This window comes from Gopherus evgoodei, chromosome 8 (assembly GCF_007399415.2).
Source record: "Gopherus evgoodei ecotype Sinaloan lineage chromosome 8, rGopEvg1_v1.p, whole genome shotgun sequence".
Lineage (NCBI taxonomy): Eukaryota > Metazoa > Chordata > Testudines > Testudinidae > Gopherus > Gopherus evgoodei.
This window is the reverse complement of record NC_044329.1, coordinates 110590988-110605041: the sequence shown is the minus strand read 5'-3', so window position 1 is coordinate 110605041 and position 14054 is coordinate 110590988. Positions and strand designations below refer to the sequence as shown.

Sequence of the window (14054 nt, the reverse complement as noted above, 5' to 3'; positions counted from 1 at the left end):
GCTCAGCCTAAGAGGTTTGCAGGACCTGAAAATGTTGAACTTTCTAACCAATGTAATGCAGAACTCAGAATACGAGGATATTGTTCCCTGCTGCTGTAGCATAGATGTTTAGTAAAAGGGAACACAGATTACTTTGCTTTCCTGCTGGATTCGGAGCTGGTCTCTCTTTATGCACAAAGACAGTGGTTCTCAATCTTTCCAGACTACTGTACCCTCTTCCAGGAGCCTGATTTGTCATGCATTTCCCCCCCCCCCCCCCAAGTTTCACCTCACTTAAACTACTTACTTACAATTTGAGCAAAAAATTGCTTGTTCTCATTTTTATCAGATATTTATAAAATAAATCAAATTAAATATAAATATATTTACATTTCAGTGTCTAGTATATAAAGCAGGGGTCAGCAACTTTTGGAAAGTGGTGCCAAATCTTCATTAATTTAAGGTTTCGCGAGCCAAACCGGCAGCCAGAACCCCAGACTGGCAGCAGGTTGAGCTGCTCAGCCTGATGCTATCCCAGGTTCCATCCAACCAGCCCGGCAGCGGGCTGAGCAGGGCTGGCAGCCAGGACCCCAGCTGGCAAGGTGCCGATGACTGGGACCCCAGACTCGCAGCAAGCTGAGCGGCTCATCCCGCTGCTGGTCTGGGGTTCCGTAATCCAGGCCAGCAGTGAGCTGAGCGGGGCCGGCAGCCAGGATCCCAGCTGGCAGCAGCATGCCACTAAAAATCAGCCCGCATGCCGCCTTTGGCATGCATGTCGTAGACTGCCCATCCCTGATGTAGAGCAATATAAACAGTCATTGTCTGTATGAAATTTTAAATTTATACTGACTTCCCTAGTGCTTTTTAATGCAGTCTGTTGTAAAACTAGGCAAATGTCTAGATGAGTTGATGTACCCCCTGGAAGACCTCTAAGTACCTGGTTAGAACTATTGCACTAAAACCCTGGGACAATAGCCAGGCAACATGCACTGCAGATTCAGTTACATTGTATGCTTCAGAATTACAACAGTGACCTCAAGGGAGTGCTTTGCTCATCTGGCAGTGACTGGCTGGTTAAGAACACTTGATTGGTCAGCTAGCCATTCACTACCAGGGAGTGACCAGCCCAGAGACAATCACTACTTAACTCCTAGTACAATTTCCAGTCTACCAGTTTTATGGAAAGTTCCCTGGATTAGTGACAGGGATGTGCATTTGTCAGTTCGGGATGCCTGGGCTGTTGCCATCAGCTCTGCCACTCCCTGCAAAAAGGTTTGTATTGCCTTCCATCTCCAGCATCACACAGAGAACCAAGAGAGGAAGAGAGTTCAGAAAGCCAGTTGCAGCTGGGGTGGAAGCCTCCGGTTCCAGAACTTAGCACTACTGTAATGGACAGGACAAATGGTAGCAAGCAGGAAGCTTGCTGCACTTCTGGAGGGAAGGAAGGCAGAGCCAATGTGGCAGGGGGCAAGGAGAAAATAGCACATGATGCTAATAAATTCTATGGAGAGCTAGTCACATTTGCGACCATTAGCATTGACATGGCAAACTGCACACGCTTTAATAATCTTTTTTCATCAAACTAACAAAAAGTCCCAAGGAATAAATTAGTCAACTACAGTCTGAAAGTGGCAGTTAGATATGGGGAGGGAACTATTTCCCAGCTAGCCCCATACCTGCCAGCCCAGGGAGAATAATCTCTTATGGACCCCACCTTCCCTTGCAACACACCAATCCTCAACTAGCTTTGTTCAAAACCTTTTATTCTGTTGATACAAGAACCATTGACCCTATTCTGGAGCCTCTCTATGCACTCACTTTCCATTGGATTATGAAATTTGCAAAGTGGAATTTACTAGCATTAGTTGTAGTAAGAATTCCCCTGAAGCCTGTAGGACTATACAATTTAGAAGAGAAAACAAAACAAAACACTGTTATAACCAACTTGCCAGCTCAAACACACAAAAGCAGCCTGCTGGCAGTAGGCCTGTATTAGGGTACCCAAGGAAGGAACCCTCCAAGACATAGAAAAACCTCAGAATGCCTTATAACTATGATTTAAGACTCAAATTTCAATAAGGAACCAGCATAAAGTACAGTTGCTTAATTAGTACATTTTGTAGCAATATGTTGCGTAAATTAGAGTAAATCTCCAGCATAATTCATTTTTATCTTATGACTACAGACAAGAATTAAGAGTTATTTTTACCTTCTCGTGGAGCAGGAATTTTTGAAAGGGTTGTTCTACGTTTTTGTTTCTGCAAAAAGTTAAAAAGTCATTGCAGTAAGTATCTGAAGCATCTACCATGCTCTTTGCATTATATAATTAAGATATGGTAATAAATACAAGAATGTGCCTGTTTTTATAAAAACAGCACAGGAAGCCCCCAAAAATCCAAATGGAACAAAACATGCGTACCCAGAGACCTCAAAGTTTAAAATAAAGATAAATGAAAGAATCAGAGCAGTTTTAAAAAAATTAATTATTTTGCAATGTTATTTATGATCCGACATGCTGCTGTTTGAATTTTAGTACCATTACAAGAGAGTCTTAAGAGTTTAAAGATTACATACCTGTACAGTTACATTCTCCTGCAGAGGCAGGTTCTCTTTCGCATCAGAAGCAGACGGAATTTCTTCTAAAATCTCTGGATTTATTGTTATCACATCTTCAATCTCAATCTACAAAGGCAAAGACAAGATTTAGATAGACAATTTCTGTTCTAACTTCAATGGAAGACAATAGCTTGACATAAACCTTAAATAAAGACAACCAACTATAAGCCATTAATTTGTTTGATGTGGAAAATTGGGGTTGCCTTGATTAGTAATTTAGTATTTTAAATTCCACTTGAGCAGTCTAATCTGACTATAATAGAAATCTGCTAGTTAGACCATCTACCAGTGTCTGCCAACCACCACTCAGTTCCACAGGAGCCATTGCTAATGTTTTCAGAAGCACCAGAAGCACATTTGCCACTGTTTTAATCTCTTGTGGCTAATCTTAGTAAAGCTCTCAATCACTCTATGATTTCTGCTCTAGGAGAGCATTAAGAGTTTACAATATAGTCGTGCTTATTGAAATAATTTTTAAAAAACGACTCACATTGAGGTAAATGAAGCTTTCTGCATTTAAACCAAAACAATTAAATTCATCTGCATTTTCCCCATATTCACCCTCCTGCTATTTGCAAGTGGGAGTAAATAAGTGATTTTACCTCAACCTCCAAACTCCTGGTTTACCCTGTAGTGAAATCATAATCCTTTATCTACAACATTCTGCAGCTCTGGGAAAGTGTGATGTCACAAATGTGTTGGGGGGGGCACACGCGGTAGTGAGGAGTAGGGCTGTGAAGGAGAAAACAGGCACAAACTGAGCCTCTCCCCCTTATTTTTACTGTGTAAAGATAAACCTATAAAACAGTTTGTATGCCACAGAGTTGTGTAATTATCACTTCATCCTCCACTGAAACTAAGGTGCCTTTGATATTGAAATAACTTTCTTGTGCAGAATAGGTGCTAAGTTTTATATATAAAATATTAACCTTTTAGTGGGTTTAGTAAAAACAACGTTATTTAATCCTCTGTAAAATGAGCAAAAATACAATATTAACTGTTCTCATACAAAAGAGTTAAAGTATTCACCAGATTTTTAAAATAGATTTATAGGATACGTGAATATCTCTCCAAGTATTATGGAAATCCAAGACAATCATCATCCAGTTTACTCACTTCTGAGTAAGATCTTGTTAAATGACAGTCCCTCAAATTCACTTGGGCTTTGACAGTCATGGTTTCTTCCTGTTACGATAGATCACTTTGGAGGTTCCACAAGTAAAAAACCTAGGCCCCCCACGATACTTGTGCAACCTCACTGATCTTATGCTCATGGGTTTGCACAGGTAGAGCTCAAAGTAATTTGCCTACAAAACCTTGATCAATGGTGATTATGCATGACATAGCATACCCAGCTTCAATGTCAGAGCACCACCTCATCTTTCAGATCTACCTCTAGCTGCCAGTACATATTCAGACTTCAGACTAGCATAGATCTGATAAGAGTTTTAAATCTCAGAAAATGCAATTAGTAGTTGGACTCTGGCCCAAAGCTCATGGCTAATTCCCCATCTGTTGCAAAGACATCTGGGATCTTGTGAGCAAACTCCTCACTATAAACATACACTAAGTTTCAGAGAAAGCAAAAGTTTCCCTGAGTGTAAATAAAATAAGCAGAACTAAAGAAAGGAATGTGGCAAATTGTGCGAGCTGGGAGGAGACTTACAAAATCAGATTCCAAAACAATGGGAAACAAGGGAAAACCCTTTTCTACAGCCAACAGAGTGGGAAGATGTCCAGCAGAATATTAGAAATACCTCCAGTTCTTTCTCAGCTTGTCTTTCAAAGACAATGGAGATATTTTATTGGATCACCAAGTTTAAGTATGGTTTTAATGCATAACTGGGTAGGGGATGCCCAAAGTATCCAACTAATCTCACATTTTCCCATATGTTAGGGAATTCTTCCAGAAAAGTTTTAAGAGATCATTAAAGGTGCTGAATACCAATTTAGAGCTGCCAAGGTTGTGTAAGCCTGGGCTTTGTTAAAAGCATGACAATATAGTACTAATGAAGAAGTCATAACTCATCAACTTATGAGTCATAAAACAAGGTTATGCATATAAATACAGAAGCATTTAGTTTTATTCTGAATCAACTATTCTTACCAGAAAAAAACAATGCCATCAGAGGCACTGTGTGTCAGCAATACTATTGTAATAATTATTTGTGATTAGTTGGATTATAGGGGTCCAGTTTACAGCAATGAGGGGTTTTCACAGCTTTCCCACTCTCAAACTAAAGAGCCAAAGACAAACAGGCCCAAAATAAAGGATTTGTAAAAACAGACTTAGTTTTTGTAAGGCCAATAAAATCTTAATTTTCATGGGAACGTAATACAACAGATAAACCTTCATCTGCAGCATTTCCAAACCAAATATTACAACTTTTATGCATTTGAATCTGAAGAGTTGGAAGAGGTTTAAAAAAATTAAAATGTTAAGAAAAAGTGAATGGTACAGAGTTAAGCATTGAAGTTTCTGGTTATCAGGAAATAACATACAGATTATTGAGGGTGCAAAATTTGGTTTAAGATCGGGTGGCATAAGGAATACATAATCTGCAATATCCCCGAATGGAGGTAAGAGGTTGATGGGTCGAAGTACAGACATTGAGATACGAGGGTATGAAGTTCATACAGTGGCTATGTTCGGGTGTGGAGTATAACAAGTGGATAGGATGATGAGGATGGATTGACCCTCATTTGTACTACAAGCAAAAAGTGAACTGCCCAAGCTGACCTTGTCCTAGGTGACAGAAATACTAAGATTATATTTTTAACCCTCAGTTTAATGAGCCACAGAATTCTATGAAACATGTAAGAAAACTGGCTTTAAGCCCAGAGGATCTTTATTTAATAGAGTCATGGATTTCAGCCCCATGCTTTATAACTATGCAATCAAAGTTGCTGCTTTACTCCAGATTGAGTGAGCATGGGGACACCTCTCACACTTACCTCTTTTCCTTTGGTTGATTCCCCTTCTGACCATTCTACCGAGACAGATAGCCTTTCAACGTTTACAGTCTTTATAACTGCACTGTGAATTAAGCCTAAGGATTAAAGATAAATTCACATTTCATCAGGTCATTCAACACAACATGCTTAACTTTTGCTGAAGAGAACAAGTCCCCATTCAGTTCTGTAATACCAATTCAAGATTGGAAAGCTAGTTTTTCAGAGAGGAATTTGCCAGTATTCTGCATCCAAAACTATGAACCATTGTTAAAATCTGGGAACGGCCTTCATACTATAATTATTGGACAAACATTCAAGACACACAAAAAAAAGCAATGAAGCTATTAACTCTGCTGTCAGCCAGCAATTTCCTCAGAGTACCAATACCCTTGAGGACACAGCTGCCCAAAGGAAATTAAGCTATTATTGTCCCTTTGCTGTGGCACTAAAGACAACACCTTTTCTGGCAGGGATGTGATGTGCTATTTTTACAGCCCAAACACTGAAAGACTTCTGACTTACTTAGCTTATTTTGGCAGCACTTTGTATATGTTTTCCCATTTATATGGGTTTTCCTATACAGCAACCAAGGAAGATGAAAAAAATTTTAGAAGTGGAAAAAACAGTCCCATCAAAAAGAAAACCACACACAAAGATTGCCTGGGGGGAGTTCAAGGGTCTGTTTAGGACCCAAAACCACTTTTTAAATTGCACTGAAATCTGCTACACTCCATGTTTATAGTATTCCCTCATTTTCAATCTCCTTTGGAAAGGACAGTCTCATATGCCTTGTGTCACTGGAAAGATTTCATCAACAATGGAAAGGAAAAAAGCCACGTCTGTAACAAGACCAGTCCCCTAGAGGGCATCACAAGCAGCAAGTCCCACGGAGGCAACCAAAGGCAAGAGTGAGCATATAAGAATGGCCATACTGGGTCAGACTAATGGCCCATGTCACCCAGTATTCTGTTTCCAATACTGGCCAGTACCAGATGCTTCAGAGGCAAAAAGCACACATTGGGGGAGGGGAGCATGCACAGACCCATAGTGAATATGACAGACCTATTTCAACATAGAGCTCCGACAACCCCACTGCATATCCAGTGATGACAGGGCAGGGGAGAAAGGGACTTGTCCCCACTGCAGCCCAGAGTGGATGGGGGCTCTCCTCCTTCCCCCTCACCCCCAATAGAGAGGCTGCTTCCCAAAGGTGGGGCATGCTAAGGAATGGTAGAAGGAGAAATAGCAGAATAAAGATAATGGACTTCAAGAAGGCAGACTTTAGCAAACTCTGAGAACTTGTACATAGGATCATATGGGAAGAGAGTCTTAGGAGAAAAAAAAAAAAGGGTTCAAGAGTTGGCAGTTTTAAATAGAACCATTATTAAGGGCACAAAAGCAAACTATTTGAATGCACAGGAAAGATAGGAAGTACGAGAAGAGACCATCCTGGCTTAACCAGGAGGAGATTTTTTTTTAATGGCCTGAAACTCAAAGTGTCAAAGGTAGAAGAAAGTAGGAGGGATGTAAATACTGGTTAGAAAGTTAAAGTTACTTTGTTTAACTAGTTAACTGTTAACCAAGGTAGCTGGGGGAACATGCTGGGGGCTGGGGCCAATCCAGTCAGGACTGAGATCCAGCCGACTCAGCAGCCAACACCTGGCAGGGGTCTCGCTGGCATGGGGGCTGGGGCTGCTCCCGCTGGGCCGAGGCGGGGCCACCGGGGTTAATGGTTAACCTTTTACAGCCCTGAAGAGTAGATCAAATTACAAAGGATGAATATAAAACAAAAACCACAAGCATGTAGGGGCAAAGTTAGAAAAGACAGCGCACAAAATAGATTAAACTAGCTAGGGACATACAGGGTGACAAGAAAACATTTTACAAATACACTAGAAGCAAGAGAAATACCCAAGCCAGAGTAGGCCTGTTACGCAATAAGGATGGAAAGACAACAGAAAATGCAGCAATGGCCAAATTATTAAATGTCTTTTTTGTTTCAGTCTTCACCAGAAAGATTAGAAGTGATCGGACGACTAACATAGTTAACATTAGTGTACGTGGATTAGGAGCAGAGGTTAAAACAGGTGAAGAACAAGTTAAGAATTAAGGTATGTCTGCACTTAAAATACTACAGTATAGATGCTACCTATGGAAATGAGGGGAATCTCCTGTTGACATACGTAATCCACATCTCTGAGAGGCATTAGCTAGGGCAAAAGAAAAATTTTTCAGTTGACCTAGCACCCTCTACACCAGGAACTATGCTGCTCAGGGGTGTGGATTTTTCACACCCCTGAGACGTCATTACACAGTCCTAATTTCCTATTCTAGACCACACCTTACTTAGGCAAGTTAGATGTCTGAGTCAGCAGGCCTTGACAGAATACACCCTAGAACAGGGGTCCCCAACGCAGTGCCCGCGGGCACCATGGGGGGCATCTTAAGTGCACCTGCGTCCTGGCAGGCGGTCGAGCAGCCCCCAAAATGCCACCCAGTTTTGGTGGTGACGCCTCTCGATGACGCCACTTGCTGCTGACAAGCAGCGTCATTGAGAGGCGTCACCACCAAAATTCAGCGGCATTTCGGCGGATGCTTGACCGCCGCCACGGTCCTTCATCTGGCGCCCGCCAGACGAAAAGGTTGGGGACCATTGCCCTAGAATATTTTAAGGAACTGGCTGAAGAGATCCCTGAGCCATTAACAATTATCTTTGAGAATTTGTGGAGGAAGAGAGATCCCAGGGCACTGGAAAAGGGCAAATATAGTACCCATCAATAAAAAGAGGACTAAGGATAACCCATGGAATTATAGACCAGTCATCTTAACTTCGGTACCTGGAAAAATAATGGCACAAACAACAAATTGTAAGCACCTAGAAGATAAGGTAATAAGTAATAGTCAATACAGATTTGGCAAGAAAACAAATCAAGTCAAACCAACCTAATACAGGAACTCCTCACTTAAAGTCCTCCTGGTTAATGTTGTTTCGATGCTAAATTCCTGATCAATTAGGGAACATGCTAGTTCAAGTTGTGAAATGCTCCCTTCTAACATTGTTTGCAGGAAGAGCAGCCCATTGCAGCTAGCTGGTGGGTGGTTGGAACTAGGGTGGACCAGCTCCTCCCTCCCCCAAGTTCGCTGTGCAGCATCTGTCCCTCCCCCCGCTGCCACATGCTGCTCCTGCCCTCTGCCTTGAAGCTACTCCCAGAGACTCCTGCTTGCTGTACAGGGGGGGAGGGGGAAAAGGGGGGCTAATGTCAGGGTGTCTTCCCTTCCCCCCTGCTCCTGCACCTCACTTACCCCATCTTCCATACAGCAGAGGGGACTCCCAATGGAGGGAGGGAGCTTCTAGGCAGTAGCTGCCATCTCAGTAAGCTGATTTAATAAACAAGGCAGTGTACTTAAGCCTGGGGTCAGCTACTTAACGGGGAAATGCGCATTTTCTCTCTCACACAGGATGTGTCTATCTGTCTGCCCTCTCTCCTTTTCTGCTGCCTTGTAGAGTGTTGAGGGAGTTAACCCCTGAGGGCTCAGTCAGTTGCTAGTTCATTTAGTGGTAAGGCATTCCCTGGGAAATATCCCACCCTCTGACTCCTCCACCTCAACCAAGCTTCACAACCATCATCACTGCGTACCAGTATTGTTTGTTGAAAACTTATACTGTATGTATACGTATATGTATATCTTGTCTGGTGAAAAAATTCCTTGGAACTTAACCCTCTCATTTACATTAATTTTTATAGGGCAATTGGATTCGCTTAGCATCATTTTGCCTTTTTCAGGAACATAACTAGCACATTAAGCGAGGCGTGCCTGTATCCTCCTTTAGGAGAGTAACAAGCCTTGTGGAGGCTATGAGGCAGCAGTAGATGTCATCTCTCTGAACTTTAGTAAGGCTTTTGATACTGTCTTATGTGACCCTCTCATAACCAAACAGATCCTAGATGAACCCGCTACCAGGTTGGAAAGCCATACTGAGAGGTAGTTATCAATGGCTCCCAGTCAGGCTGGAAGGGGATACTGAGTGAGGACCTGCGGGGATCCGGTTCTCTTTAAAACTTCCATAAACAGCTTGGGTAAGAGCCTAGAGCGACGTTTGTGTAAAGTCTGCAGTCGATACCAGGCTGGGAGGGGTTGCACCTGCTGTTTTGAGAGGAGGCCTGGAATCCGGAGCGATCTCGAAGTGTTCGGAGATAAAGAGGATGAACCTGGAAAGGAGCCATGCCAGGCAGCCCCTTAGGGAGAGCTCCGGCGCACTGCCCGGGGGGAGCGCCACCGACAGCAGCGGGGGTAAGCAGCGGAGAGTCAGGAATGTAACGGGGGGGGGGCCGCCCAAGCACACAGCCAGCCCACTCCCCGCGCAGCGGCAGCGCGACCCGAGCAAGCCCGGGGAGCAGCCCCCCCCCCCCCCCGCTCGGCGCTGACCCGCCCGAGCCCCGCGCGCTGCAGAACGGCCGGCGGGGAGCGCGGCCCGTCACAGACTCCGGCGGGGGAAGCGCGCTCCGAGCAGGGACCCGCTGCTCCCGTATCCCCTCAGGCCAGGACAAGCCGCGAAGGGGGGAGGGGGGGGGACAGGCCCGTCCAGCCCCGCGTGCCCAGGGCTCTGCCGGCAGGGGAGCTTAGGGCCCCCTCCCCCCGCCGAAGGGGCGGTACGGCAAGCGGCGGGGGTCAGTCCTGTCAGACACCCCCCCCCGCACTCACCGTTGCTCCGCTGAATCTTAATAAGCCGGCCGGGCTGGAGGCGGCTGCGGACCGCGGAGTCCATCGCGCTGGGAGGCGGGGGGGTCCTCGGGGCCGCTAGAAAAGGGGAGGCGTGAAGGGGTCTGTGGGCCCAGCGGTACCGCGTCCAATCAGCAGCTGGGAATGGCGGCCCCCCGCAACCGCCGCCGATTTAAACTCCGCGCGCCGGCGTGCCGCAGGGCCTACCGGGAAACGCGGCCTCGGAACCACAACGCCCAGCATGCTGCGCGTGCACAGGGAACTCCATCTCCCAGCATGCCGCGGGACTCCGGCCTGGCGCACCTACTGGGAACTACCACTCCCATCATGCCGCGGGCCCCTCTCTCAGAGCGAAGCGGGGCCTCTACGCGCGGTGCACGCTGGGAGATGTATTTCGTTTGGGGCGTCTACACGTGGTGCTGCCACGCCAGGCAGGGTTCCCCTTCTGTCGGGGCCCCGGGCCTGCAGGCGAGGGGCATCCGGGGCGGGGGGAAATGGAGGAGAAAAGGTAATTACTGTAAACAAGCAAAAAGAGAGAGCCTTCCCCAGCAGTTTTTAACTCTAAAAGAGGAGGCGCCACAGACGCCACAAAGTCCTCTTTGGAGAGCTGGCAGCATGTCCAGCCCCATCTGGATTTGAGTCACCAGAACAAACGCCTCTGCAGGACACTGCCAGAGGAATGACGGGGAGGGGACACTCATGGAGCTGGTCCCAGCATTGAGTCAGAGCAAAGGAACTCCAGCAGAAGTATCTGAACCTAGGCAACAAGAACAGGGTCTCTGGTAATGCTCCCACTACTTGCCCATGTGATGATGAATTGGGCTTCAGAGAGGGTTTTCTGATTCTTCCCTCCAGGCAGGTGGCGTAGCAATCAGGCAGCCTACTATAAGCCAGCTGTGTACCTGAGGCTGCCCAGAGACTGGCTCTCATGCCAACCTTGATTTGTGACACACTTGATTTCTTTTAGGACTGCCCATGCTTCCCTTCCCCCCACTGCACCAGCTGGCGGCATCCTCCTAGTAAATGCATGAAGACTAGGATTGGGGACAGTAAGGCCTTGTGTTTTTTCTGGTTTCCTTTAGCACCTGTAACGCCATGGCCTATGTGAAGAGGGAAGTTAGCACCTGCAGAGAGGCTGGAAAAAAAAGACGAGAGGAAATGTTCCAGGAACTAGTGACTGCATTCCAACAGAGGGCCTTGAAGGCAGAAGTTTGGAGGGAAGGTTTCCTGGTGCGACCACAAAGCATCAAAGTAGAGTGCATGGCCTTGGAAAGGGACATGATACAGACTCCAACAGCATAGTTGGAACACCTTTTGGGACAAAGGTCAAGCACTGCTCCCCAACCTTGCAATGCCCTGCAGACTATAGGGAACATACCAGACTGGGATCACCATTTCATTCAAGCTTTACAACTCCTTCCAGAACAAGCCACCTACCAGGATATGGAGAAGGAGAACCCCTTCAAACACATCACCTACAGGAGTTTTTGAGCCTTCAGTTTGGCCATGCCACATTTCCACTGTCCTCAGATTTGCACTGTGTTCTTAGTTCACTGTTTTTTTTTAATCAAGTAGTTATGTATTCCGTATGTTATTTGTTCATTCAATGAATTTTTGGGGGTAGAACTCAGCTGAAAAATGTCATTGAGATACAGACTAACCCACAAATTATGTAACATCAACCTGTAGTATCAATTCCTAATAAATCAGCAGACAAACGAACACATTTCATTCATTTCCTTGGCTGCAGCACATTCATTACCCACAACTATCCCCTGGGCACAGTGCATCTTTAACCCTAGTTCTTTGATCACTTGGGGCTAGATTCACAAAAGTACTTATGCACCTAATCATCACCTTAGGCATCTAAATCCCAGAATCAGGCCACACTGGGATTCCCAAAACCCCTACGCAGCTGCTGCTGAACTTTGTAGATATTTAATTTCACTCGGCAGCCACATTTTTGCAGAAGAAGTTCCTTAGGTGCCTATGTTGCTGCCTGTACATGACCGCACTGTAGCCCCACACCAGGCATCTAGACTCCTAACCCGCATTGTGATGCACAAACCAGGGTACACAGACATTCTTCCACCTCACACACCCACAAGGCCCAATCTGGTAGGCAAAGGTCTGTACACACTTACTAGAGTACGTACCTATAAGCAAGCTTCCACATACACAGCTGTGAGGGGGGAGGAGAAGGAGGCCCTCCCTAACAACTTTTAGACTAGTGGTTAGGATACACACCTGGGATGCAGGAAACCTCCTAGTTCAAGTCCCTCCCATTGAGTCCAGGATGGGCCAGGATTGTTGCCTGCAGGACATTTCCTATGGCTTTGTCCTGCTCAGGTTTAATGGGCCCATCTGACAGGGCTTCCTCTGATTTACGTGGTGTTCAGTCCTGAGCCACCTCAAGGCAGGAGAGCTCAGATTCAGATGGAGGCCCATGCCTAGCTCCTCATTCTGGGACACTGCTAGCCCTGCATGTCTCGCCACTTTTCCAACATCACCACGCAAAGGTGAGTCCAGACACGTCCTTCAGTGTTACTCCAGTTACACTAACGACGGACCTCAAGTCAGAAAAGAACCGTCCCCTCCCCCCAGACTTCCGACCTCAGGCCCCGCTGTGATTTGCACCAGTCGTCCCACCTCATTGGTACACATGGATAGTGCAAGTGCACACTGATACCCACTGCATGGAGTGAGGTCTTTGCGGGTGTTGGGCCAAAACCAAAGCAATTCATTTAACTGAGGACAGTGTGATGTGACCCCCGTGGGCTCTGGCGCAGGATCAGGAACTGGAGCTCCACTGCGGCTTTAGAGGAATGAAACCCAGTCCCCATTATCCCTGCAAAATGGCCCACGTTCCAGACCAGTAACAAGCCCTGGCAGGTAGAGAAGCCCATTTACCATAAAAAGCTGGAACAAAGTCTCTCCTGTTACCTTCCTCACATGCTCCTCCACAATGGGAAATGTCCGGACAAAATACTGCAACAAAACACCCCAATAAGTGCAAAAGGAGGGAGGGGGTGTCTGGCTCCACTGAAAAGCAGCATCCTCACAGGATGGGAAAGTCTCCAGTTCAGTGCTCCTTCCCACCTGGGATTTATCTGTCCATTGCCCCCATTCTGCTGTTCGCCTCTTTGAGCACCAGCACTGCTGGGGGCCGGGGTTCAATAGATGGGGAAAGGGTCAGTACAACACCCAAGCCCCACCCATACTGCGAGAGCAGCTGGATATTTCAGCTTCTGTGATCGGCAGGGGTCTACTTAACCATCGCACCACGGGGCTTTAGAGCTGATGCCCCCTCTGGACCGGAATGGACGACCTTCACTCTGGATTTCTCTAGGCTGCAGGCTTTGGGTTGGGTTTGAAGCATGGTCTTTATGTTGAATTTCCTGATTTTGTATTATTCAAAACTGTGACCCGTTCCGTGAAGGTTTCTTCTCAATTATTGACTGCCCTTAACTCCACCTCAGTGAAGGGATTTTGTTGGGGAATCATGACTGTTAAGCAGAAGGAGAATTGGGCTTGGGAAGGGATAAGCTTGTCCTCAAGCACTAACGGCAGAGGGGACACACAAACCGTAGGTACGTTGCTGTATCAATGACCGTTTTTTCCAGCCTTGCCCCAGTGTGATTGATCCCCTTTATCTGAATAACGCCCACTGCTCAGGAGCTTATGGGGAGGAATCCACATTAAAATCCATATTGCCCCCCACAGAGACACTCATCTCTAGAGAGATGCTGGCCTGTCTCTGGCAGGTGGTATGATCCTGGTTC

General features: G+C 46.0%; 1 protein-coding gene across 3 annotated transcripts in view; it reads right to left on the bottom strand.

Annotated features, from left to right (window-relative positions):
* KIF2C (kinesin family member 2C) overlaps positions 1-10463 on the bottom strand; it is a 56484-nt gene extending 46021 nt beyond the window's left edge. Inside the window, exons 1-4 of one of the 3 annotated variants that reach the window (XM_030573457.1) lie at positions 10255-10463; positions 5551-5645; positions 2554-2661; positions 2189-2237 (exon numbers count right to left, since the gene is read on the bottom strand). In XM_030573457.1, the coding sequence (XP_030429317.1) occupies positions 2189-2237; positions 2554-2661; positions 5551-5645; positions 10255-10318 (316 nt within the window). In that variant the 5' untranslated portion in view covers positions 10319-10463. Of the gene's footprint in view, positions 1-2188; positions 2238-2553; positions 2662-5550; positions 5646-9693; positions 9839-10254 lie in introns of those variants that run through there. The other 2 variants (XM_030573458.1, XM_030573459.1) reach the window with 2 other exon arrangements.
* Positions 10464-14054: the final 3591 nt, after the last annotated feature.